This window comes from Ambystoma mexicanum, chromosome 5q (assembly GCF_040938575.1).
Source record: "Ambystoma mexicanum isolate Mex_15411 chromosome 5q, UKY_AmexF1_1, whole genome shotgun sequence".
In the NCBI taxonomy this organism is placed as follows: domain Eukaryota; kingdom Metazoa; phylum Chordata; class Amphibia; order Caudata; family Ambystomatidae; genus Ambystoma; species Ambystoma mexicanum.
In genome coordinates, this window is record NC_090933.1 from 402,633,144 (window position 1) to 402,659,593 (window position 26,450).

The 26,450-nt window shown below is 48.6% G+C and overlaps 1 protein-coding gene across 2 annotated transcripts in view; it reads left to right on the forward strand.

The window, feature by feature from the left end:
- The window catches only part of MIB1 (MIB E3 ubiquitin protein ligase 1), an 863,979-nt gene that overhangs the window by 225,515 nt on the left and 612,014 nt on the right, over positions 1-26,450 (forward strand). For both annotated transcript variants that reach the window (XM_069620891.1, XM_069620890.1), the window contains exon 7: positions 20,480-20,663. In XM_069620891.1, coding sequence (XP_069476992.1) covers positions 20,480-20,663 — 184 coding nt within the window. The remainder of the gene's footprint in view (positions 1-20,479; positions 20,664-26,450) is intronic.

The window sequence follows — 26,450 nt, forward strand, 5'->3', positions numbered from 1 at the left end:
TCCTGCCGCACATTTGGTGTAAATCCGTCCAGCGGTTTGGGCTGTAGGCGTGAGCAAAGTTTTTTTCCCATTCTGTCTATGGGAAAAAGTGTTTTGGGACCCTCCCTATAACTTTGCTCCCCCTGGAGGAATCCTCACCAAACTTTGCAAAAAAATTCAGAGTGACCCAAATACTTTTTTTGCCAAGTTTGGTGAGGATTCGTCCAGGGAGATCGACGTTATAAGCTGCCCAAAAAGTGCTCTTCCTATGGAAACGCCAACTTAACCAATATATATTTATTTCTCCAGCATGGGGTCTGGCATGGATTCACATGCTCATGAATATTCCCCGTCGTCAGGCCGGGAATCCTCGGTATAGAAAAAAATCAGTATCAGTTTCGTTTCTGATCTGTCTTTCTTGGTAGTAACCAATCACTGGTCTCTGGGTCATACTGCCCCCAGCCAATGACTGCCCTCTCCCTAAGCCCCGCCTCTGGCAGCCATCCTCAGATTTTTACCGCACGTTCAAGTGTTGGGAGTCCTCGTGCTGTAGCTCTCGAGCTTTTGCTGCGTTTTCACGTTTTTTCAGGAGATTTTTCTCATTTTTCGGTTAAATAGAGCCTCAAGCTCCACCGTTTCTACATCCGATCAACGGGGATCAGTTTCAGAGTTTTCTACGCCCCTCAGGGGTGAAGATTTCGTCGAGTTGCGCTTTTGGAGGATTCCAGAAGTTCCGAGGCCTACCCAGGACATGGCCCAGGAGAAAGGAAGCTCGACGCCCGTGAAGCTGTTCAGGAACTGCCCTGGATGCCAGCTTCAGAATGTTTTCAAGGAGGACGAGCATTTGTTATGCCCTTCTGTCTCCATGAGGACAAGACGCACACGGAGAAGGACTGTGCGTTTTGTGGGAACATGTCAGAGCGAACCATGAAGGATCGCCACCTCCGTCTCGCTAACTGGCTGGAAGGGAAGAGCCTGTCAGGCGAGAAGAAGAAAAAGAAGTCCGAGCGGTCTTCTAAGTCCTGTGAGGGTGCCCCGGCGAGGGGGGCCCAACAAAATGCCAAGCACCGTGAGTCCGTGGGCACCGGGAGCGCCGAACGGTCGGGCTCCTTGGCTGCCAGGCAGGGCGCATCCTCACCGGCGCCATCAACCACGACCCAATGCTCTGGCTCGGGTAAGAGGAAGTTCGAGAACCCGGCGAAGCTTCTGGAGAGGCCCCGGTCAATCTCGAAGATTCCGGCAGAGGGGGAGCGAGGCTCGGACCGTCCCCCCAAGGTGAAGGCCCCAGGCGTACAGAAGGTGACGATGGCCTTAATTTACCCGGGTAAGACCTTGTTTGAGGATGTCGCAGCGGCCCTGCCTCAGCCTGTGGAGGCTACGCCAGTGGAGGCGACCTCAGGACCCAGAGTCCCCCGGCCACCGCGGAGGGAGTCTTTCAGGCCCATTGAGAAGACCCCCACGAAGTCCTCGTTGGAAAAGGTGGGGGAGGGGCAGGTGGCCCTTGTGGATACGGACACGACCTCTGAAGAAGAGCTCATCGAAGTCGTGGAAGAGGCCCAGCCCATTGGGAGGGATCCCGATGAGGGCGACTATGAGAGCGACGGTGTCGCCGACGAGGTTCCTCAAGAGCCCTCGCGCCTGTCGTTTCCAGCGCCGCAGGACACTTCGGCAGCCATTTTGTCAGCAATTCAGTCCTTATGCTCGGAGATCAGGACAAGGTTGCCCTTCCCCCCAACGGAGGTACCTGAGACAGACTCGACGGGGGAACCGGAGCCAGGACCTTCGGTAAGTCCACCGCATAAGAGGACGACGACGCATCCTACGCCACCTCTCACCTCTGCGGCCTGCTCTGCCTTCCCCCGGTCTACTACCCACGGGGATGATACAGGCACGGACACGGCTACGACAGGTACAGATGACAACGGAGGCGACGACGGGACGTGTCCCCCGTCGCCCCCTGCTCGGGCGTCCCTGCCCGAAGAGATTGGATCCTTTCATGCCATGATTTCCAGGGCATCCGAGCTCTTCCAGCTCTGCCCAGAAGAGAAGAAGGAAGGGTTCCTTTACCAACGGCGCGAGGCTAAAAGGAAGGCGGTCCTCGCCGTACCACTTCTTGATGACATCTGGGATGAGGGGCTCGCCCTCCTCAAGAACCCTGCCACGGCGCTGGCAAAGAGAGACCGGTACGAGAAGAAGTACCAGGTCCCCGACGCTGCCCCCTTGTGCCTTCGGGCGCAACCTACCCCGGATTCGGTCGTCTCTGTGGCAGCAAAGAAGAAAGCTGGGGGGGCATCGGCCTCGACATCAACTTTCCCACCGGACGGCGAGGGCATGAAGCTGGACACGATGTGACAACTGGTCATCTCATCCGCAGCGACTATCGAGGCGTCCAACGCCCTGGCTATTGTAGCCCGCTACGACAGGGAGTTGTGGTTCAAAATCGCCCCTCTGTTGGACTTCCTTCCGGATGCCAAAAGGGCTGAGGCCCTTGAAATCCTACAGGAAGGTGAGATTGCTTCGGACCACGCCATGGTTTCCGTCAGTTGGGCAACGGCGTTTGCCTGAGACGACTAGGATGGCTCAAGGTGACAGATTTCCGCCAGGACGTACAAACCAAGGTTTTGGACATGCCCTTCGACGGGAACAACCCGTTTGGGAAGGCGGTTGATGAGACCCTCCAGGCCATCAAGACAGACACCGACTGCCCGGGCACTGGGAGTGCTCCAACAACGACGGCCGTCCTTTCGGAGCGCCGGATGCAGACAAGGTGCCTCCAAGGGATCCGGCAGTGGCTCCTCCACGTACTGCCAAGCAGCAAGATCTTCGTCCCAGGAAGCCTACAGGGGACGCGGCAAGTCAGGTGGTGCCCGTCGTTGTCGACGGGGAGGTCAAGGAGGCAAGGCGGCCTCCAAAGAAGATTGAACCGACCGTGGGGTCGAGCCCCCGCCAAAGCACCCTGGTGGGAGGCCGGCTGGCGAGGTTCGTCAGCGTGTGGGAGTCCATCTCCACCGACCATTGGGTGCTGGACGCCCTGGCCCAAGGGCACGCCCTCGAGTTTCAGAAGTGCCCTCGCGTTCCACCCATGGCCAGGAAGGAAAATCACGTCCCTCAACTACTGTTGGAAGTAAGGGCGATGTAAAGAAGGGTGCCATCGAGCACGTCCCAAAGAGGCTTCAAGGCTCCGGAGTTTACTCAAGGTACTTCCTCGTAAAAAAGAAGACAGGAGGATGGCGCCCCATCCTGGACCTGCAACGACTGAACAAGTACATCAAGGCACAGAAGTTCCGGATGGCCACCCTCCAGCACGTGCTGGGACAGCTGGAGGAGGGCGATTTCCTGTCGTCGTTGGACTTGGAGGATGCGTACTTCCACATCCCCATTTTAAAAAGACACCGAAAGTTCCTCAGGTTCGTGGTCCAAGGGCGGCACTACCAGTTCAAGGCCCTCCCGTTCGGATTGAAGTCGGCACCCAGGGTGTCCACCAAGTGCCTCGCACCGGTGGCGGCGCGGCTGCGCCTACAGGGGATCCACGTCTACCCCTACCTGGACGACTGGCTCATCCGGGCAAGGACAAGGGAGCTCGCCGTGGAGCACACTGCGAAGACCGTCCAGCTGCTCACGGACCTGGGATTCTCCATCAACTTTCCAAAATCCCACCTGGTTCCGTCGCAAGTCGCCCTGTTTCTGGGAGCCAAGCTCGACACAGTGGCGCGGCTGGCCTCTGTCGGAAAGGACCAGGGCCATTCTGGGCAAGGTGCAGCGTCTGCTGGCCACGGACATGGCCAGGGTAAGATCTATCAAGTCCCCCCTTGGGATGATGTCCTCCTGCATTTATCTGGTGCGCCTTTGCAGGCTTCGGATGCGCCCCTTTCAAGAGTTCCTCGACGCCCGCTGGGTCCAGTCGACGGGCAGCTTCGAGGACAGGATCCCTCTTGACGAGACGTTCCGTCAGGCGATCCGGTTGTGGGGTACCTGCTCTCATCTGTCGGCGGGCTCAGACTTTCAGTCCCCAGCTCACCAGGTGACGGTGACGAAGGACGCCTCCCTGGAAGTTTGGGGAGCGCACTCCGGAGATCTTCACGCGAGAGGCCTTTGGCTCCCGGAGGAGAAGTCACTCCACATCAACATCTTGGAGCTCCGCGCAGTGTTCTGGGCCCTCAGGTCTTTTCTTCCGTCCCTCAAGGGCAAGGTGGTGAGGATCTTCACCACAACACCACCACGATGTTCTACATCCGGAAGCAGGGCGGAACCAGATCCCCTGCCCTATCCAAGGAAGCCCATGATCTGTGGCATTGGGCCGTCGCCCAAGGGATGTTTCTGGTGCCTCTTCATCTGGCAGGAATAAAGTGGGAACTACGCCAGGATCAAGTGGATCGACTCTTCCGACGATGGGGCGAACCCCAAATTGATCTCTTCGCGACGGCGACAAATTCCAAGTGCCGGAGGTTCGCCAGCAGGTTCCCCCAGCTGAGGAGCATGGGCGATGCTTTCTCGTTCCCCTGGGACGGCCTATTTCTTTATGCGTTCCCTCCGCTGCCGTTGCTCATCAACCGGCTCAAGAGGTCCCGGTGCAGGATGATCCTCGTCGCACCGGCGTGGCCGAGACAGATCTGGTTCCTGGACCTTCTGGACTTGTCAACGTCCACACCAGTCAAGCTGCCGATGGACGCAGATCTTCTCTCCAGAGAAGGAGGCGCCATTCTCCACCACAACCCGGAGTCGCTGAACTTGCAGGCCTGGCTCCTGCAGCACTAGTGTTTTGAGGGTACGACATCCCCGGCCGACTGCAGAGAGGTTCTTGCAAAGGCCAGGGCGTCCTCAACTCTCAAGTGCCATGGACATAAATGGAAGAGGTTCTCTGTCTGGTCCCGTGCACAGAAGATTAACCCTCTGCGGATTACGGCCCTTCAAGTATTGCCGTACCTACTGTCATTGACCAAGGCTGGACTAGCTCACGCTTCCATCAAGATACATCTGGCCGCCATCTCACGATACACCAGAACTACGGGACGGGCGTCCTTGTGGTCTCATCGACTGGTGAAGGAATTTATGAAAGGATTGTTCAGATTATTCCTGCCGGTGAAGGCCCCTGCCCTGGGAGCTCAACGTGGTGCTGACCAGGTGCATGGGGCCCCCATTTGAGCCTATGCATTCGGCACCGTTGAAATTTGTCGTGGAAGACAGCGTTTCTCGTGGCCATCACCTCCGCACAACGAGTGGGAGAGATCCAGGCCCTATCTTGCAAGCCGCCATACTTGACGTTTCACGATACGAGGGTGGTGCTGAGGATGCACCCCTCCTTCATGCCCAAGGGCCGTCGGACTTCCACGACAACAAACCCTTGGTGTTGCCAGTTTTCTTCCCGTCTCCTTCATCGCCGGCTGAAAGGACTTTGCACTCGCTGGATGTGGCTAGAGCGCTGAAGTTCTACGTGGACCGCACGAACAATTTTCGGAAGACATGACAGTTATTTTTTAATTTTGGGACTGTGAATCAAGGGAAGGCTCTCTCGAAGACTTCCATTTCCAGATGGCTCTCTGGCTGCATCATGCACTGTCACTGGTTGGCAAACCGACCGCTGCCCGGCCGTCCGAGAGCCCATTTGACCAGAGCGATCGCTGCTACCACGGCGTTACTTTCTGGTGTGCCCCTGCTGGACATCTGCAGGGCTGCGACGTGGAGGTCGAAGCACACCTTCACAAGATTCTACTGCGTCGATCGGGACTCCAGGGAGGAGTCCAGGGTCGGCCAAGCAGTGCTGCGCAACCTGTTTGCTTAAGGTGAGCCTGGTGAGGAGGTAAGAGATGCTTAATGTCGTGTTGTTGTATTGCTTAATGTTGAGCCTTTTGCCACCTCCCGTGGTTGTGCCTGTGTGTACTGCTATGTATTCTCTTATTCATGAGCATGTGAATCCATGCCAGACCCCATGCTGGAGAAGGAACAAGTTACTTACCTGTAACTGTTGTTCTCCAGCATGGGTCTGGCATGGATGCACATGCGAACCCTCCCGCCTACCCCTCTGCTGCTCTTCACTTGGTGAGACTGCCACTTTACGTGCTACCAAATCTGAGGATGGCTGCCAGAGGCGGGGTTTAGGGAGAGGGCAGTCATTGGCTGGGGGCAGTATGACCCAGAGACCAGTGATTGGTTACTACTAAGAAAGACAGATCAGAAACAAAACTGATGCTGATTTTTTTCTATACCGAGGATTCCCGGCCTGACAGGGAATATTCATGAGCATGTGAATCCATGCCAGACCCATGCTGGAGAACAACAGATACAGGTAAGTAACTTGTTTAAATATATATATATATATATATATCAGCTCGCGTCAGAAACTGTGTTATTGTAAAATATCAACCCACCATGTTGTCATAGGTACAGGGATGAAGAGCTTGAACGCTACAATCGAGAGGGACGAAGGCTTGATCAGATGTCAATCGGACTGATTTAGCGCTGGGGCCGTCCCCGCTATTCAAACTGAACAGCAAAGGAGGACTGGGCTCTTGTCGTCTTCTGACACATCTGGATTGGCCCATGCAGTTCTGGTATGCTGAGAGTTGTACGTCCAGAAGGGGAACCCGGTGGAGGAGGGGGGCACATTGAAGCACGTAAGGCTGAGCTTTGGGAGACTGCAGCATAGCACGTCTCTAAAGTTGAAGAAAGAAGCAGTGAGACACCTGAGAAGCGTTTTACGAGTCGGTTGGGAACCGGCGCAGTGAACCTGGAAAGACAGAGTTTGTGCCGCGACCTGTAGTGGGTGGACCATTTGGTCTTACAACGGTACCAAGACCGCCTACCATAGCGTACAGCAGAGCTGCGTAGGCGAATGTGTAGAGAGTGCAAGAGACTGTGGTGGCGTGACCTGTCGAAGGTGGACCGAGGGGTACGACGACTGCGCCAAGACCGCCAGCAGTAATTGGCTGTGGAGTGAAGCGGGCCACAGAAGTAGCATGAAAGGAAGTGGAAGTAGAGTGGACCCACGACCTCTGGCGAAACCGGTGAAGAGTTCCCTGGGAGAAGGCAATTGGAGCAGGTAGAAGACCGGGAAAGGGCAGGGAAGATGCAAGATTGTAAACCATGAAGAAGCAGATTAGCACAATTCCCTGGACAGTTCCACAAGAGTGTGGTGCTGGAGAGTTGTGAGTGACTCAGGGACCATCTTTGTTGTCCCAGTGGGGGATGTGAGGGGTCAGAAATGAGAGGCAGACACAAAGTTGTACTGTTTTCAACACCAGACAATTTATAAACTCAAAAGGGTTGGATAAAGGTCTTTCTATCTCCATCCTTCCCTACCTAGGAAGCTAAAGATCAGTCTGAGTCTTGTCAACATTATATAAAAAGTCTGTGTGTCCAAACTATAACTGACCCTCACACTTAAACAATCAAAAGGTGAATGTTCTGAATTTTACTTGATAAAAAATTGTATAGCAAACAAGTATGAAAATTCAACACATAATCCTTGAATCTAGGAGGGGTTGTGTTCCCTGGGATTATTTCAGGTAGGATAACCAAAGTGTTCTCTAAAATCGGAGTCTTTAAGAGTAGCTGGAAAGTCTTTCATAAAGCACTTTAAGGATGGCAAACTGTGTCTTTTCCCAAACAGTGATTCCTCAGAAATGGTAGAAATGTCTTTTCCCACAACACTGTTTGGAGGATAGCAAAAGAAGTATTTTCAACTTTAAAGAATGGAAATAGTCTACTTTTCACAACTGCTTCAAAATTGACAGGATTGCAAAATGTCTCTTTCGCACTACTTTTCCAAAGATGACTCTTTAGATCTCCTAGTATACGCTCCTGCCAGGTATCTTTCACTGTCTCTTTCATAGGTTTTATGTATTACCTGGTGTACTCTCCTGCCAGGTATCTTTCTCCAGAAAGACTTCACTGCCTGTTGCGCTTTGGTCACCAGGTCTTTCTGCAATGTCCACTTTCTTCCTAAGTATAACACAGTTGCAGTCCTTCACTGCTTATGCCTCTTTTACTTCAGGTACTACTTGTTCGAACTACCCTTCCCCCCACATTGACATCTCATACATGGAGGTTTGTACAAGTTCTTACTGTTAACCTCTTGAATAACATATCTTGGCTTGTGGCAGTGCTTGTTCCAAGTTTCTCCAAATTGACATCTCATATAAGGAGCTTTGTACAACTTTTGCCTTTCATCTTCTTCATTAACATTGCGTGGCTGGTGGCAATGCTTGTTCCAATTTTTCCCAAATTAATATTTCATATAAGGAGACTTGTACAATCTTTGCTGTTCCTCTCTGTTTGGTCGGTATTCAAATTGACTGTTCAATTGTTTGAAGTCCGGGATCCCCAACTTCTCTGGGTCGACTCACTCGTGTAACGTCTGGCTGTGGGGGAAGTTCTTTCTATGGAAAGGCTTCCCTGTTTATGCAGACCCTGTTTTGATTCCTGCGTCTGCTTCCCAACTCCTCGCCGATGGATCCAAGGCAGCCCCACAAGACCACATCTCTTGTAGCCTTGCAGTGGTGGTCTGCTTTGCAGTGGTTCTCCAGCTGCTCTCACTGGTTTCCCCGTCCCTCTGGTGAAGCAGGCCTTCAGATGGTTGCCTGTGAACGCTTTGCTCTCCCAGCACGGCTGATCTCCGTGTGTCTCCTTCTGCTGTTGGCCACGCTTTACCTGCTCTGCAACTCTTCTCTCATTTCCTCCATTGAAGTTCTTTATCAGGTTTAAATGCCCCACAGCTGATTACCAATCTGACAACAAGTCTGCAGGTGGAGTTTGATGCTCCTTTCATTCCACATTGACTCCTTCCTCCTCTTCCTCGTCTCAGTACTTGAGGGTTTACGGAAGTGGTGGCCTTAGGAGTTTCAAACCTTTCAATGTTACATCACTTTACATTTGTGTTTTAAATCCGAAACATTAGAGACAGAAGCTGTTATATTGCTGTTAAGTACATATGAAATGTGAATGGCATTTTGTTTAGGATGTTTGGCAAGGACGGGTTTTAGGATTTCACACAGGAACTCAGGAATTATAGTGTCTTCTTCACATGGAAGAGGAGCATACCGCATCTCGCCTGATGGGGTCATTCCCTCTCCCCGACATCCATCTCCTCCCATGTGATATTCCTTCATAATAATACCCCCAGGGACAGGGATCAGGTAGCGACTGCCTTCCCCTGGCCACAGGGGAGGACATTTTGGGCTGGGGATCAGTGATGAGACTTCATAGGATTTATCTCCAGGTGGAATAAGAGTATGGGTGGAAATCGAACAGGCGGAAATCTCTGAAGAAATTACAAGTTTTGCTGAAAACTTTAAGGAACATTGGGGAACCAGCTAGGAGAAGAGAGCCTTTCTCCTAGTCCCACGAATATCCTGTAGAAGTTTGTTTTGTGGGTTCCAGAAAGCCTGGAACATTTCTGTGGGGAAAACCTGACGTCTTTGGGACACTTTACACCTAGGAGAAGGGATTTATTCTCCTGTGTCACAAGCCCAAACTCTATTATTGTTTATAGAGTTTGGGCTTGTGACACAGGAGAAGCGAGCGGGATAGCGTAGGAGCATTTTGACATGGTCTGTGCCTTTTGATTTGGACTTTCATGGACTTCCTGATGAGCACATAAGTTTCTTTAGGAAAACCCATTTAGAGTTGAGGACCGCTAGGTGTTACGCTCACCTGGCTCCCACAGAGGCGTCGATCTGAAATGGACAGCTGCGGTCTCCACCAATGTGACGCATAGGGCCGAGATGATGGACTGGACTGGCCCACCTAGCTTCGTTTGCTTGACCTGTAGGAATATTCTTCTGCAAATGGAGAAAGGGAATTAACCACCCGTGGAGTTGAGCGTTAATCCCCCCCACCCCCCCGCTGTTCTCCCCACGGATCACCTTTGATGTCCCCTCTTATAGTCTCACCTGATACTTTGAAAAGATGAGCTCTCCATCCTGCATTGAGCGCAGGGGCGCATTGATAACCAGTTGCTTCACTGGCTCGAAGGAATTGGGGAGTTCCAGAACAATATTGACTCCGAAAAGTATGTAGTTCGTAAGAGTTCACATGTCTGACTTTCACTCTTGTCCGATTCCTTGCAGTTTGCAGCTTGACCCCAGCGAAGAGTTCCTCGTGACAACCGGTTTTATTCTGGTAAGGATTTGTATTTCCAACACAGTTCGATAAATAATGTCAATATGTAACCTGTTGCTTTCTCCCTTATTCAGGCACTGAGAGAAAGTATGAAGTCTCGGGGAATTATACCTCCAGCGGTAAAATCAGGTAAGTCTAATGTGGTGAGGGTTCCCCTTGACAGTCCCTTTGTTTCTCCTTGCTGTCCTTTTGTTTCCCCTTAGGGGCCGGGGTTCGGCGAAGATGCAGTGGAAGCTGCGCCGACCCGTTAAGAGGAATAGTACCCCCGGTGGTAAAATCAGGTAAGTCTATGGGGGGGTTACTAATATTCCTCTGTGTATTCCCTTTGCTCACCTTGCTGTTCTTGTCTACTCCTTAGGTGCCGGAATGCGGCGTGAACATGCGGGAGGATGCGGTGGAATGTGAACATGCTGCGAAGGCCGGTGAGTTCCGCGCGGCGCTGCAGCAGGCGAGGCGACGCGCATAAAATAACTTCTTTCTTCCAGCTCGAAGGCGCAATGGATCGGGAATTCAGGTAAGGATCAAAGGTATTGCTCTTGTTCTAACCTTTTCTCCTTCTTTCTCCCTTTTTCTAGGAGCTCCAAACTCGAGGCGGGCGTGGCAGAAGGCTGGATGCAGACTTGCAGGCACGGTGAGCGTTACGCTGCTGGATGCAGAATACGACGAAGCATGTGCTGCTCTTTAGGCATGGTTTAAATGGCCCCCAAAGTAGTCCCAGGTAAGTATTCATCCCCAGCCCCGCACGAGTAAAAAAAATAGTCCCTAGGTAAAACAGTCCCTTCCAAGCCTCATTTGGCTTGGAGCTCTTGCAGCATGGTCTGCATCAGGTAAGCTTGCAGCATGGTCTGCATCAGGTAAATTCTACTCTGAGCCTGGCGCCTATGGCGCCAGGACTGACTATCCATATGAGCCTGGCGCCATAGGCACCAGGACCGCACCCAAACAGCCCCTAGCAGGGGTTTTTGGGCTTGCCCAAAATAACTTGATGCCTGCTTCCGGGGTTGCTAGACCTGGTCTGGATCCCCGGGGGTAGGCATCATGACACTAGGTTTATCTTTCTTTTGAATAACTATAGCAATCATCATGGCACCTCTTAGTCATTCCTTGTCACCACAACACACACCTACACACACACACACCTACGTGCGCCCGCCCACCCTCCGGCATCCTTAGGGGCACAACTAGGTGTATTCTCGCTGAGATCTTAAGCTTGTGAGGGATAGGGTACCAGAAAGGTACCTTATCTTTTCTGTGGCAAGTGCCATTGTTTACTCAACTGTTAGTGCCCCAAGACTGTGTCAGCCGTGGTAAGTTGCAAGATATTAGCAGTTTACTTGCGTTGGCAAACAGCCTGTTCTCTCAGAGAACTCCTGGGTGTTGCTTTTGCATTTCTTAATTCTGAAAGGTCTCCAAAACTGCTGCTTGGTTTTCTTTCAATTAAACTTTAGCACACGCTCTTCTCTCAGTATTTATAGAAGAAAGGGTAGTCTGAACGTATAAGTTTGTCTCTTGCTAAGAGAAGTCTGTAAGCACCTCAACAGACTGAAAATGGCACAAGACATTGAAAACCTATGCTGTAGCATAAGTCCAATATGAAACTCTGACTGGGAATCACTACTGGAATCTGCAGATTCCAAACATCTCAAATCTAGAGGGACCCATATAGTAACTGCTCCCTACTCCTCAGCCAGGGGACTACTCTGCTTCCCGATACCTGACTGATTGCACAGGAGTATGAGGAATCCCGGGCTTACTGGACCTTCATTGTGGGTCACTGTTTGCACCTCCTGAGCCTGCATAGTCAACTTCCATACCGTTTCACCATGTACTGGCTTTAGGTCACCTCACCCACTGGCACAAAAGTTGACGACCATGCCTACAAGTTATTCTTCATTTAAAAAATAAAAAACCAGAGACTAATGATCTTTGACATGTGACAGTTTGCAGTTGATTTCCCACATGCCTATTGCCTTTAAACGGCTACCATTGAACTGTAAACAAGACAAATTTTCTTCAGAATAAATTTGACCTGCGGTTCTTTCTAGCACTAAACTGCTCAGCCTGTGCTTCCTGAGGCTTTGGTTGACCTGGGACTCTTATACCTGGTACGGTCGTGTACCAAAGGCACTAACTCCATGTTACATAGTTACTTTCCTGCAAGTGTGTGGCATTTTAGTGCACAATACCCTAGGTATATTTTAACTAATCTATTTTGCGGACCTTTCCTTATTCAATGCTTGCTCCCCTCCTACGCCCTTGAGAGCTTGGCCTTACCTGCTCTTCTACCTGAATTGCAGTGGGTCGGGCGTGTGACAAATTCGAGGGAATTGTCACATTTTCCATGGGGGATGCCCCTTTCCATGAGGCTATGGAGGTGAGTCCGCTACCCAATATTCCCCCTGGGGCTGGTACTTGGTGGGTGGATCTCCTGGGGAGGTAAACCCTTCATGGGATTGGTGAAAATGGCCCTAGGAGAACGCAGTATTCATACACCCCTTTGATGTCAAATCTAGCAACGTCTTCACTGATTCTATGAAGGGAAGCTTCTCTTACGAGGCCATGGAAAGGCAGAAGGTACTGGACTATGACCCTGTGGGTGGGTGGCTATCTCGGGAGGGCCACGTAGGGGAGGACAAACCCCAGGGGCAGGAACATTCTGAATCAAAATAAACCATCAGATGTTATTCTTAATGACACCCATGTGCCTTTGCAACATGCCTGTATGACTTATTGTGACACCGATAAATAAATTCCCACGTTTCCTTCATCAACAGCCATATTTACCCCCCACCCACCCCCCCTTATTTTAGTACTGAGACCAGGAAGAGGTATAGAACAATGAGGATGACAGACGCTATAAGCAAACGCTGCGTTCTAGTCTTTGGAAAGTGTTAACTAATACCGGGAAGTTTAAACACACAGCTGAACAGAATACGAGTGAGAGGCAGAAAATGCAGCGGAACACATCTTGTGTGGACACGGATTGGAATGCCAGAGGCGAGCACACTGTGGAAGGCAATACGGAGGCTGATGAGAACGGCGTGCAGAGAGCCCGGGCCAAGAGAAGCTCACCGCTTTATTGCTATAGGCAGCTGGAGCCACCAGAAACAACGGAAGATAAAGATGGAGCCCAACAGATGACTGGTCATACCCCTAGCCAGTGAACCGAAGGAGAAGCCAGTAGGATGCGAGGAACGCCAGAGCTGCCTGGTAGTCCCATAGAGAGCTTGTGTATTACTGGAGCACTTGAGAGAGAGACAGAGAGAGTTGCATATCATTAACAGTGCGAGAAAGCCCAATTAAAGTAATTGAACCGATACAAACATAGTTTTAAGAAAGGATCGGTGACCCAAACCTTGGAAAGAGAGATTGATACAGTTTGAAGAAAGGGTTGTGACCCAATGCTTGGAAAAGGACATTGACACAAATACAACCAATGTTAAAGGGTTTGTGACCCAATATTTGAAAAGAGGAGTTGATAACAATAAGAAATTTGCTGAGAAAGGGTTGGTGACCTGTGAAGACTGGAGTGTTACGCTCACCTGGTCTCTGCGGGGAGATTGGGGCATAGTCACAGCCCTCCCTGGAAATGGGTCACCCTTGTCAGGCTCCTTCCCCTGCACATATGCTGTGGGCTGCAGCGATTGGTGACACTGCTCCTGCGTGGAGATGAGATTGTGAGAATGCTGCTATGCGACTGTTCTCCCACTCGAACCCTTCTTCCCAAAATGTGGTGAGCATGCGCCGACCCATATAAGCTCACCTGTTGATTAGTGATGAGCTCTCCGTCCTGCTTCTCACTGCAGGGGCGCTCTAAATGGACAGAGTTCCTTCACTGGCCCATTCTAGGTGGTAGCCCAGTCCAGCTGTGGCTACGCCACTCCTGATGGTAAGTGTCTTAAGGCTTTAAAATATTGTGATGTTGATTCCTGATTATTGTTCGTGTCTTTTTAATGTTGTCTTTCTTCTGCTTTCTCCCTACAGGCAAAGTTGCGGCCCTGCGGTAGTTGCGGTGCATGAAGCGAGACCAAAATGGAAGAGAATGTTGCCCACGATGCTCCAACAGAAGCTGAGTGTTGGTTTAAGGTTAAGTGCGAAAATTTGTCAAAAGCGTGACCTTAAACGCGATGTCTTTGAGAGTTCTAACCTTGTCTTTATCTTTTCTCTCGCAGGATTGCTCGCCGTGCCGCGATGTCAGAGTTTGAGTGCAGCTTTCCGGAGGTCTGGAGATAACTGATGAATGCCAGAGTCCCTGATGATGCATGGCGACGAAAGCAGGTTCGAAGGTAAGTGTTGAGGCTGGAAACGAAGGTAAGCTGCTGATGCTGGTTGCTGGAAAAAAGGTAAGATACTGATGCTGGTTGCGGGAAACAAAGGTAAGATGCGCTAAGGCGGCGGTGAACGTTACTCTGCCATCAGTGCAGAATAACGCAAATCGCTTGCAAGAAGGCTGGCCGGGTTTATATAGTCTAGCTCTGGCCACGCCCATTAGCCTTGGCTCACCCTGCCACTCCTAAGGATGCTACACGTGCAATCCAGACTTTCCCCAGCAGCCACACCCGAACAAATGCATGTGGAGATTCCTGCATGTAAAATAAAGCACTTTGCACCGAACCAAGTGTGTCAGTTTATATTTGTTCATGAGCCTGGTTCCAAAGGTGCCAGGAATGAGTCCAGCTGAGTCCTTTATGCTGTATTGTCCCAAAGGGACAATCTAAAGTTGTTACCCCTTTCCCTTGTCCCCTGATGGTGCGGGGTCTGTGTTTCTGGGCCAGTGGCCATGACATGGAGGGGGGGCATCTGTACTCCTGCCCTCTTTATGGCAGAGTAGAAGCACAGAGCACCCCAGCCAAGATTCTCTATTTGGTAAAGGTGGACCAGCAATCAAGGCTTGAGCTCTCAGGAGGTGATGCAGGCTGGTTAGTGTAGTCCCCAAGTGCCCACAAAGGAATGTCCACACACTGTTAGTGAAATACAGTTCTTTATATAAATAAGGCTTTGATTATGTACACATACAATAACACACGTTGTGCTCAGGCAATTCTAAAGTGGTAAATATATACAGTCTGTGTGATACCACAATTACTTCTTTGATTCCATTAAAATGCATCAACTGTAGACCGTTTCAAAATGGCATATAAATCAATTACAAAAATTGAAACGATAGACTTGACGAGGAAAACAAGCTGGTTAAGTAATTGGCAGAATACTGGGGCCCTACCACTAGGCACAGTTCTGTGTGGGGACCCCCCCCCACCTGGGCAAGCTGTAAATAAGATAATAAACAAGCTCAGTCCATATGTTGTTTTAGCAGAGTCTTATTTCCTTCTATAATTGTTCTACCACCCCAATGTACCTGGTATAGCAGATTTCTTTGATGGGTTGTCGACAGATCCTTCTTGAGTGACCACCATTAAGGCAGGAGCCACGGATCTTCCATGGTCCTCTAAGAAGGTGAACTTTGGCGTCTAGAGTCCTCGAAGAAAAGGTTTGATGTTGACGAACGGTCGTGGACGTCCTGTGAAGATGAGTCGTGCGGTGCACCTCAACGACGGTTTGTTGCCGCAAAGAATCAATGAAGCTTTGGCCCAGCAAGGTCGTCGGTGTCTTTGTGGTCTTCGGATGGCGGGAAACCCACCGGCGGATTCTCTTTGGTTCGTCGCGACCTTGACTTTCTCTGGCGGGACAAAGCGGTTGATGGTAATGAGCAAAGGAGTCTTTGATTCAAAGTGTTCTTAGGCAAGGGAGCGTTGCAGCTCCTGTCGTCGACAGCACAGCGTCAAGCGGTACCCGCTTCTGGGCAACACTGCTTCGAAGGGCTTCCAGCGGTACCCTGGTCGACAGCAGATGGCCTCGATGTCCGGGTACTTTACTTCGAGATTCCTCGGCGGTCCCCGTCTCCGGTCGACAGTCTTTCGAAGGCTGGCTTCCAGGGCGCTTCGACGAACGTTATCGGTCTGCACAATGTTCCCTCGTAGCTCGGGAAGAGGTCTCCTAGACAGGTCTTCTTGCGGATCAGTCCTCGACAGCTTTCGGATTGGGTCAAAGCAAATCCAGCATCAAGCCGCCTTCTTCCAGCTGGGCTTTAAGGATAAGCAGCAAGTTTCAACTTCAGCTTCTGAACGATTTCCACCAGTGAGAGGCACCCAGATATACTGTTTTGTGTCTCATTCACTCTGCTGGGTTATACTCGAGCAACCAATCATTCAGAAGGGCATTCATGCAGGCAGCCAATCAGACTCACAGTGCATTCAGGCCATTCACTTCCCTCCAAACACTCATAACAAGGAATATGCATTGGGACAAGCACCCAGCCTTTCAGCACTCCACACTGCATTCATACCAGTTTCGGGCAGGGCTGTCTAATTCATGGTGTTGCATACCAGAAACCAGACACCCATAACATGAAGTGCATATTGGTCACACACTCCATTCACCCAGGTCCAACCCCAAGGGTGTACCCACAACATACAGTCACTGGGAAGGCTCCAGCCAGTCTGGCCTGGACTTCCCCCACAATACCATATATGGAACTTCCACCCAACAGCCAGTCAGTGGGAAGGGACAGAGTCGGGGCTTCCCGGGATTTTGGGAAAACAAGGTAACAGGCAATAGAAAGCAAGAGGCCACAGGGGCCATCTTGTCTTCTATCAGGAATGAACTGATTCCAATGGCAGGGCCTTGGTATCCCAAAATGGCGGATACTCAGAGCACCTGTCAAATTTAGCATGGAACTGCTCACCAGGCCATACCCGGCTCTGTGGGCCACACACCGGTGCCCAAAAACATACACTAGGGGTACAGGGTTGTTCTCCCAACCCATGGGTGCAATAAGTGTATCCCAAGTGTCTGTTCACTAAACCAAAAGGAGGAGGAGCTGCACTGCCAGGAGTCCCACATGGACTCCTGTGCACAAAATAACACACAACACACATGATAAAAGGTCTCCATGACAAGGACATGGAGGCCCTGTCCCTCCAATGCATTTCCAGCATCACATGACCCAATATTGGAAAAGCATTATTTAGAGAAAAGCATTATTTAGAGAAAAGCATGAGAGAGAGAAAAAAAAAGAGAAAAAAAATAACACAACACACCAGGCACATAGTGAGTCTGGGACTTGCACCCAAAAAAGGATATTAAGTCTGTGAGGAGAGTAAAGCAGGCACACTGCGGGTCTAGGACCCTCACCCACGAAACCGAACTGTGATATCCTGGCCGTAGAGTAAACCAGGAGTGAGAAGAAAAGTAAATCTGAAACTGTGGAACAGTAATGACTAATACAGACCCACACCCCTTTTAAGGATCAGTGATGAAGTCGCAATACAGGAAAGTACAGCAAAGGTGAAAACAGGAACAGTCAAAGGAAAAGGGAAGAACCATACCCCTTTAAGGTTATTTGAGCTACAGAGGGGGATAAACTGAATATTTAAAGGTGACTCGAGGGAAGATTCTTCCTCCTTGAACTGTGATAAAGTGACATTCAAACTACCAGAAGAAATTTAGGGGAAGGGAAAACCCCTTTCCTGGTGAACACTTCCTTTGTGTTTGACACCTTATAACTTTCTTTGAACTTTGAGGGAAAGCTACAACTCTCTAGCTTACAGACATCCCTATTTTACACTGTTGAGTTTAGGGTTTTAGACATAAGACGGAGGACACTCTTTTGTTTAACATTCTGACACAGACGTTCCTTAGTTTTGTTGAGGCAGGCGAACTTCTCTTGGGATTAGGGATAGATAGGATTTCTCCCAACCTCCTTATTATTTTGTGATAAAGAAAATTTTATAATCAACACTTAACATGCCACTGTGTTTGTATTACTATTGATCCCTTACAACATCCTTAAAAAGACTTGGATGATGAAGACTCATCCAAGCCTGATGCAGAATATCACTGTGACGAGGAAAATGAAGCAAGGATGCGAAAGCCCACTGCGGAACCAACACACGCGGTACAGCTGTGTGGAAAGGCCAACAGTAAAAAGGAGGAAGGACTCATTCTGGGGTCGAACAGCCAGCCCTGCAGGATCAGGCAAAGAGACGCTGGTCCCATACCGAGTAACCTGACTGGCGGCCAGGATCGGACTGCCATAGATACCGGAGGTCTTAGCGAGGCGAACCTGATGGCTGGCAGAGACACAGGAAGCCAGACCAGCAAAACCGACCAGGACGAGAAACTGGGGCAGCCGATGGCGAGAGACGCTGGAGCTGCGGAGCTGCAGAGCCGCGAGGCAAAGAACGCCAAGCGCGGCAGGAGCAGAGTAGTTTTGCTCACCCCATATTAGACCGGAGACCACCTGAAAGTTACCAAAGGTAGGGAAAGGGCAGGATTGGTCAGGAGGACATTGAGGGAGCTGAGGAGGGTCATGAAAACATCCCGAAAAACTCAAGTGGGTGAAAGGGATCATGTACAATATAATACTAACCTTGCAAACTTTATTTTTTTAAACAGGTCAAGGGGATGAAAAGGGAAGCAAACAAATAGATACAAACTTTATAAACCCAATGAGAAAATCCCGAAGAGCACATTGGGGTGAGAAAGAGAATCTACAATATAATACTAACACTCCTGGGGATCACAAGGGAATAACAAGACAGATATGAACATTGGGAGTGCACCTTGGTGGGACAGTACCTGGCAGGGGAGTATACCGGGTCTGTCCAAGTGGACACTAGATAGAAAAGGGATGAGGATCCCGTTAAGCCAAGGGAACAGGGTCGGGACCCATATGAAGGCAGGTGAAACCCACCAGTGGAATGCCTAAGGGTCGAGGGCCCACCGCAATACAAAAATAATTATAACCAGTGGTTGGGAGCCCAAAACACAAATATCTTGAAAGTGAAAATTCTGGAAATCAAGTTGGCAGGCGAGTAAACCAGACATGATACCCTATTGGACAAGTCTACGATGAGGTCTGGCAGGTTATTTTAACTTATTTATAGAGTATGTATAAGGCGCACTGTACAGAAAAATGTGTTTCTAGATAGTGGACCTGACTAACTGGGAAGGATCATCTTTTTGTGTTACGAGTTGGGAAGAGGAATTCCCCAGAGGATTTTGAGAAACTGTATTTTGGGAATAAGATACAGGAACCCATGAAGAGGTTCACTCCAGGAATAGGTTCCATGTGTTAATATCCCCACAAAAATTTTGCCATACAAAAAATATCGCCATATCTTTGCAGCAATATTAAGGCATGGAACCTGCAGGGGACACCCCTGCAACCCCACCATTATTTTTAAAGGAGCGGGGGACACCCCCGCTTCCAAAATTATCTCCCCAAAAATATAGCCTATGGCCGTTCCAGACGACCATATATACAGTGATATTTTTGGTGGGTATAATATGTAGTGATACCCTGGAAAGCGGGGTAACTGGGTTATCTTTAAGTTGGCTGATTTTGTGAGCCGTGAACTATTCATATTCTTTCACACAAGAACTGTGCTTTGGTATCCACATCCAGAACGGGAGAGGCCTCATTCAGGAATTAAGAAGACACCCCTTTTTTCTTCAGTTAGATTGAAAGTGTAAGGGATGGAAATGGGTCGATAGAAAGGACGGTGGACATCCTGACCGGGTCGATAGTATTCTTTTGTTGAGGCAGTGCAACTCCAACCCCTCATAGTAGTTTGGGACAGTGAGGCCTTTCCCCAACCTCCTTTCCTTTTTATTTTGTGCAAATAAAAATCTCTAACCAAAACAAATATGCCACCTGTGCTCGTCTTCCTCCTTTTGCACCCTTGCAGAGGAAAGAACATTTAATCTAGAATTGGTAAGGACAACTTCACATGCATTCTTAGATGCATTCTTGAACAGCTTCCACATTTAGCCTGGTATTGTTCAAAAGATTGACTCTGGATTTTCCTTTTTCTACCACCCTCTGAGTTTCTCTGTTTTCAAAGGTCAGGGGTTATGTGAAGGCCAGATGTTACAGCAATTGAAAGTCTCACCTGAAAAGACTCTGGTACTCGAAAGTGATAGGGAGATTAATGAACCAAAGTATCTGAAAAGGTAATTTATGGCCATGAATCTAAAGCAGATGTTTTCGCAACAAGCTGACTTGCATGATAATGCTACACTGGGAATTAAATTCCTTGACATTTTAATTTCAAGAGAAGCATTGTATATTGTAAATGTTTTATTTCCATTTTTGAGTTTTTACCAGATGGGTACTTACTCATTTTTCTACAAAAAATAAAGTATTGTGTTTTTTCTTTCTCTGACAATTAAAAACATGCCTGATAGAAAGACTAAGGTCCTTTTTGTACTAAATGGTTCTGTGGATAGTTACTGCTTTTGCATTCTTATTACATTTTCTTTTAGGCTCTGTTGAATTCAGTTTTGTTTAAAAACAAACTACTCAATTTATTTTATTTCTTAGATGGACATTTAATCCAGCTGTACTAACAAAGGCCAACATGGTTCGTAGTGGTGATGCTGTCCAAGGTGCAGAAGGAGGAACATCACAGTTTCAAGTGGGGGATCTTGTTCAGATCTGTTATGATTTAGAACGAATCAAACTCCTTCAAAGAGGTCATGGCGAGTGGGCTGAAGCAATGTTGCCTGTAAGTATAATTGGTATTCTTATTAAATGTAATAAACAAGTCATAGAGTTCATCATGTTTATTTTGTGTTTTATTTAGTAACCGTTTAAGATACGACAGTGTCTAATGTAAGGAAAGATTTTCTCTTGTGCACCTTTCTCTCCACTGGGCTCCATTGACTTCAATGGGGCACCCTTGCCTTTTGCTCATTGTTACGGGGAAACTGACTAGTCCCCAAGTATGTTGTTAATCTTTAAAACAAATCCCTACCATCGTCTTGCCCCCCCTCCTCCCCTGGCAACCATGCTCCGGTCTTAGGCAATCTCAGACAATCTCCTAGGGGTGTGTGGATCACTATATGCCCCCCCTGCATTTGTATTAAGAGGCCTTTGTGCACTGTGTTACTCCTATCTTACGCCTAATAACATAAACCTATCTTACTTCTATGGACACAAAACACAAGACACAAAGAAAACCCATGAATCGATTCAATTATAACAATGGAATACATTTATGCACAGCAAAGCATAATGCAGACAATGCTAAGACTCTAGCCAATATCGAATTTGCACCTTTTATGCTTCTGGTGCAAATCTACCATGCAATATATGCCTTTCGGGTTCCTAATGCAAGCCTGTGATTCTAATGCAGTCTAATGCAAGCCTCAAACATCCAACAATCCTCTCCTTCATGTAGAATCAATCCTCTCTTCAATCCACATCATACTTCACACTCACTCTCTTAAGATCATCCCTGTCTGATCTCCCGTTTCTCCCAAAGCTCTTTGTGGGAGTGTCTGTTCTAATCATGGGTGTAATTCTGGGGGGAGGGGGTGGACGGGTGCCCGTCCCCCCTTTTTCAACCTCCATGGCACACCATTCTGTCCCCCACTCATTTGGCTTGGGCACCTCCCCTACAGATGCCATGTCCTCCCCAAACCCATCAGCAAAGCCACCCCACTGGCTGTAATCAATCAGTTTGCCTAGGCCATGAACCATACTTCTCATTTTTCATGTGCAGCTCTCTCCTCTCCAGCTCTGTCTTTGTCAATTCTCTCCTCTTTGTACAACTCTGCAATCAGCCAGTCAGCAGTGGCAGGCCCCTCAAGATCTGGTCACACGACTGCTTCTGCCAAGCTCTGCCATCAGGTTCTGCTGCACCAAGATATCTCTCCCTCATTCCTCAGGACTGCACCTCCATCCAAAACTCCATCAGCCACTAGCTTGAACGAACTCATCAGTCTCTAACCCCATTCTCCTCCAGCAACTACCAAGAACTAACAGCAACTATAGGCAACTACCAGCAACTACGGGCTCTCCTCTCTCTTCACCTCTGCTTATACTAATCCAATGACACACTAATTTCTCCATGGTTACTTACATTCTCTAAGCTAAGAATGTCTATTCTTCTGTCAGCATTCTATATTCAGGCAGTGCCTGCCAGTCTGTTATGCGTGTTTGGTGTTCTGGTCACTACGTTCTGTGTCAAAGTGACATAGGACATCATATCTCTGCCTTGGCCTTCCGTGTGCGGTGCAAAACACCATCTATTCCATCTATTTCTCATTTAACTCCACTGTTGGCTCTGTCTGCATCACTAAATCCTCTCTCCTCCAGAGAGCAGGCCATCTCTCCTCATGCAAAAGTCACTTCTCCCATCTCCCCATGTCGCGCTCCCTCCATGGCCCCAACCTTTGCTGTCTCTGCGGCACACCAAGCCATGCTGATTAGCCTCCTTCTCCTAAGGCGAAGGTGACCTCTTTGTCTGCCAAGAAACTGTTTACATTCTTTCTTTCACACTAACTCATAACAATCTCTCCGCACTGAGCCCAGTGGCGCTTTTGTGTCCATCAAAAATGACTTCAAATGCCAGCTAAATGCTTTCTAACGTTTACTTTATTCTTCTCGCAATGCAAGCGCTAGATCTATGCAAACTCATTCTCAGTGCACACTCTACATACATGTGTGTCAAACATATCTCTAAATGTGTAACTACAAAGCATAACAATGTGTCATTCGAAATGGCTCTACATGGCATTTCAAATACGACAGTGTCATTCCAGGCCTCATTCGTTCTATAGTAGCACGTTTCTCTCTCAATGGCAAGCATTATATTCTAATGCATAATGCAATAAAATTTTAAGCAAACCCTTCATATAACGGCCTATTTCTCTCTTCAAATGCATAATGCAAATGGCTCTTTGCATACAAAAGTGGCAGTCTAATATGTGGATAATATAATGATGCCATTTCTTCATGTACTACTAAACAGGATGCAATAATGGATAACTAAACATGATGAATGAATAACTGGATTCCTAAAGGGATAATACTGAGTAACAATGAGTAATGGTTCTCTAACAAAGAGTACTGATTCTCTAATGATAACAAACCCAGGCATCCCTATTTTATCAGATTCTACAATATTAGTACTGCGAAACTGTGTTTCTCATTGGTAATTCCTATATTTTGTCAATTGCACACAGCACCTTACAGTGCTGCGACACTCTGCATTCTTCTGATATTGCATCTTGAAGTTGAACCCGACTGGAAGAAGCACTCGAGCATGCAACCCCTGGTTACCTCTCACCCGAACAAAGGATGGAATATCATGTCCCCAGCGATTCCTGGATGAACCACACTGGGACCTGGTAAAATCTGAGTCAGGCTGTTAAGTAAACATAGTTCCTGTCCCCCATGTTGGCCATTGGGTGCAAAGCCCATTGTCCCCCAACTCCTTCTGTGCTTTCCTTTGGTCGCCGAACTGTGGTCAAGTATCCCATCCCTGTGCTAACCTTGAGACAGGCATAGAGGGGAGTACTTAACTGTCTTTCGACAAATACTTATTTTTAGGGGAGTTTTCCTAAAGTCCTTCTGATAGTAAGACTTTAGTAAGCTAGCCCAATGGTTTGTAGATCTCCAACTCTTCGTATCAGTCTGTACTAACTCAGGACCTTGGTATGGCAGAGCATTCAGGCTTATCTTAAGAGGAAGATGTGAGCTGTACGTAAGTACACTGAACCTTAGCTATAAATGTACATCAAAGAGCCTCTTACACTTATAATTTATATAACATTATTTTGAATGGATTCTGTCCTCCCACGTATTTCCTCATCTTGTGATATTCGTTATCGCCAGCTTCGCTGCTTTGGAATTTTTTTTTCGGCAGAAGGCGCTGTGCTCGAGGTCGTGGCGTCGATTGTCTCTCGACGGGCTCCGTACCATGTCGACATCACTGTTGGTATAAATAGCTCCAGCCACGCCTGTTGGCTTCATTTCCATTTTTCCGATTGCTTCGCTCTCGAATGGCACGCTTCGAGATTTTCTGTTAGAAAATGTCATCATCATCATCATCTACTGCTTCTACACCCAAGACTGGGTTTAACAAGTGTATCGACTGCGGTTCGAAGATGTCAATCACCGATCCTCGCTGCATCTCTTTGGTGCCTGGGTTCAGATCGAACCGGTGACTGTGGCTCCTGTCAGTCGATGATGGAGACGGCCCTCTGTGAGAGGAAAGGGAAACTAGCGTTCGGGAGGGAGGCTTCGAAGGCTCGTCGAAAAGGCATAAAAAATCGTCTGAATCAAAGAATCGGAATGTCACAAAAAACACCGATCTCGTAGATCGAGGCAATCTTCATCTTCTAAAAAAGTTAAAAGGAGACATAGGTCTCCATCATCATCTGATACATCGACCGAATTGGTTTGATGCCCTACTAAATCGGATTCCCCAAGAAAATGGGAGGACTTTAGAAGAAAGATGATGGAGGTCTTTGAAAATGCGGCCTCGACCCCCTCAAACCCCAAAAGAGCCAGACCCCTGTGACGTACAATGGAGCGACCGGGAAGTCGGGGAACTACTGCGGTAAGACCCAGTAGTATGGGTGAACCCCGTAAAACTCTAGTTAACAAATCGTTGAGGAATCCTCGAGAGTCAAGTGTTTCACCGACACCTCATAAAAAACAGAAGTTGTTGAAAACATCTGCAACTTCGTCGACGCCATCGGCGCCGACCGCTTAGATATCGAAGCCTAAAACGTCTTTGACGCCTTTGTCGAAGGCTTCATCAGGGTTGTCGAAGATTCCTTCGACACCTTCGAAGAATCCTTCCATTCCTTCGACGAAAACTCAAGAGGAAGAGAGGAGATTTACACGTTACCAAAATCAGACTTTTTTAAGTCTGTCTTCGATTCTTTAAGAAACTGGCTCTGAGGATGAGTAAATCTCTCCTTTTGGAGTGCAATATGGCACTAGACAAGTTCCAGAAGAACTTATAGACCCAGAATCTAAAATGAGAGACCTGTGCGAGACTCTGCATTCTGCTAGTGGCATTGACACGTCACCTGAATTAGTTTGCAAGACCTGACCCTGCAGAACATGCAGATTCAGGGTACAGGAGTTTAGTGAACAGAGAGGTAGAATATATGGGCTGGGGTAGAGCCTCACCTACCTTTGAACGGGACGATATGACGGACATAATTGTTCGGGGCCCCCAGAAGGATCCAGTTCTCCCCTTCCATAGGGCGCTTCAGAGAACAGTGGAAAAGAACTGAGAAACCCCGGTCAACATTGCTGCGGTAAACAGCAATTTTCCTAAGAAGTATAGAACTTCTACTTCTAATCTGAATAGACATCCCACTCCAGAAAGTCTGCTTATTCAGGCTGCAACTACTTCGAGACAAACTGAATATCCAACCATACCTCCGGGTAGAGAGGATAAGAAGGTTGATGCTTGGGCCCGTAAAGTTTTTACTTTGGGTAGCACGGCCTTAAAGTCAACCAATGTCACCTGTACCCTAGCCAGGTTCACACATACCCTGTGGGAATACATTTCGGCAGCGGCTGAACATATTCCGGAAGGCTAGGAAAGAGAAGGCTTCCTGAATATTGTCAAAGACTGGAAGGAGGCAACAGGGGAATGTCTCCAGTCTGGATTGGATACTGCTGAGTATTAGCAGATCCATGGCATCAAGCACAGTGCTATGCAGATTTGCGTGGTTGAGAAAGTCTTGGTTTTGCACCAGATGTTCAGGCCAGGCTTCTCAACATGCCTTTTGATGTCTCGAGGCTGTTTGGTAGTAAGGTTGATGAGAGCCTAGAAAAACTGCAGACCTCAAAAGCGGCAGCTAAATCCCTTAGTGCCTCCGTGCGACAACCTCAGAAACCCTATTCAGGCTCATCTTCCTGAAGGGGTCGTCCTTTTCGGTACTACTCTTTTGGTAGAGGAAGAGGACAGGCTTTTCAAAGAGGCAAAAAAAGTCACTCGTGGTGGACGAGGAAAGACTACAAAGCCATCTTCAGGAACGGCATCTTTACCCTCAGACGCTCCTGTAGCCACCTCCAAATCACTCTTAGGCCTTATCATACAAAACACCAGTGGGAGGCAGAATCTCTCAGCATCTGCAAGAATGGTGGGGCATTACTTCAGATGCTTGCGCACTGGAAACAGTAGCTCAAGGTTACTGCCTTCCCTTCCTAAAAAGGCCTCCCGATCATCCACCGGGAGCCAACTTGACCAAGATTCCAGACCTGCTCCTTTTGCAGGAAATTTTAAACCTGCTAGAGAAATGTGCAATAGAACACGTACCTGTGGCAGAGAGGGACAAGGGTTGGTACTCCCCCTTATTTTGTCATCCCAAAGGAGGATGGAGGATTGAGACCCATCTTGGACTTGAGAAACTTGAACAAGTTCCTCAGGAAGGACAAGTTCAAGATGGTAACCCTTTCTCAGATCCTTCAGGCTCTCCAACTCCAAGAATGGTTGGTATCATTGGACCTTCAGGATGCTGGCTTTCATGTGCCAATCCAT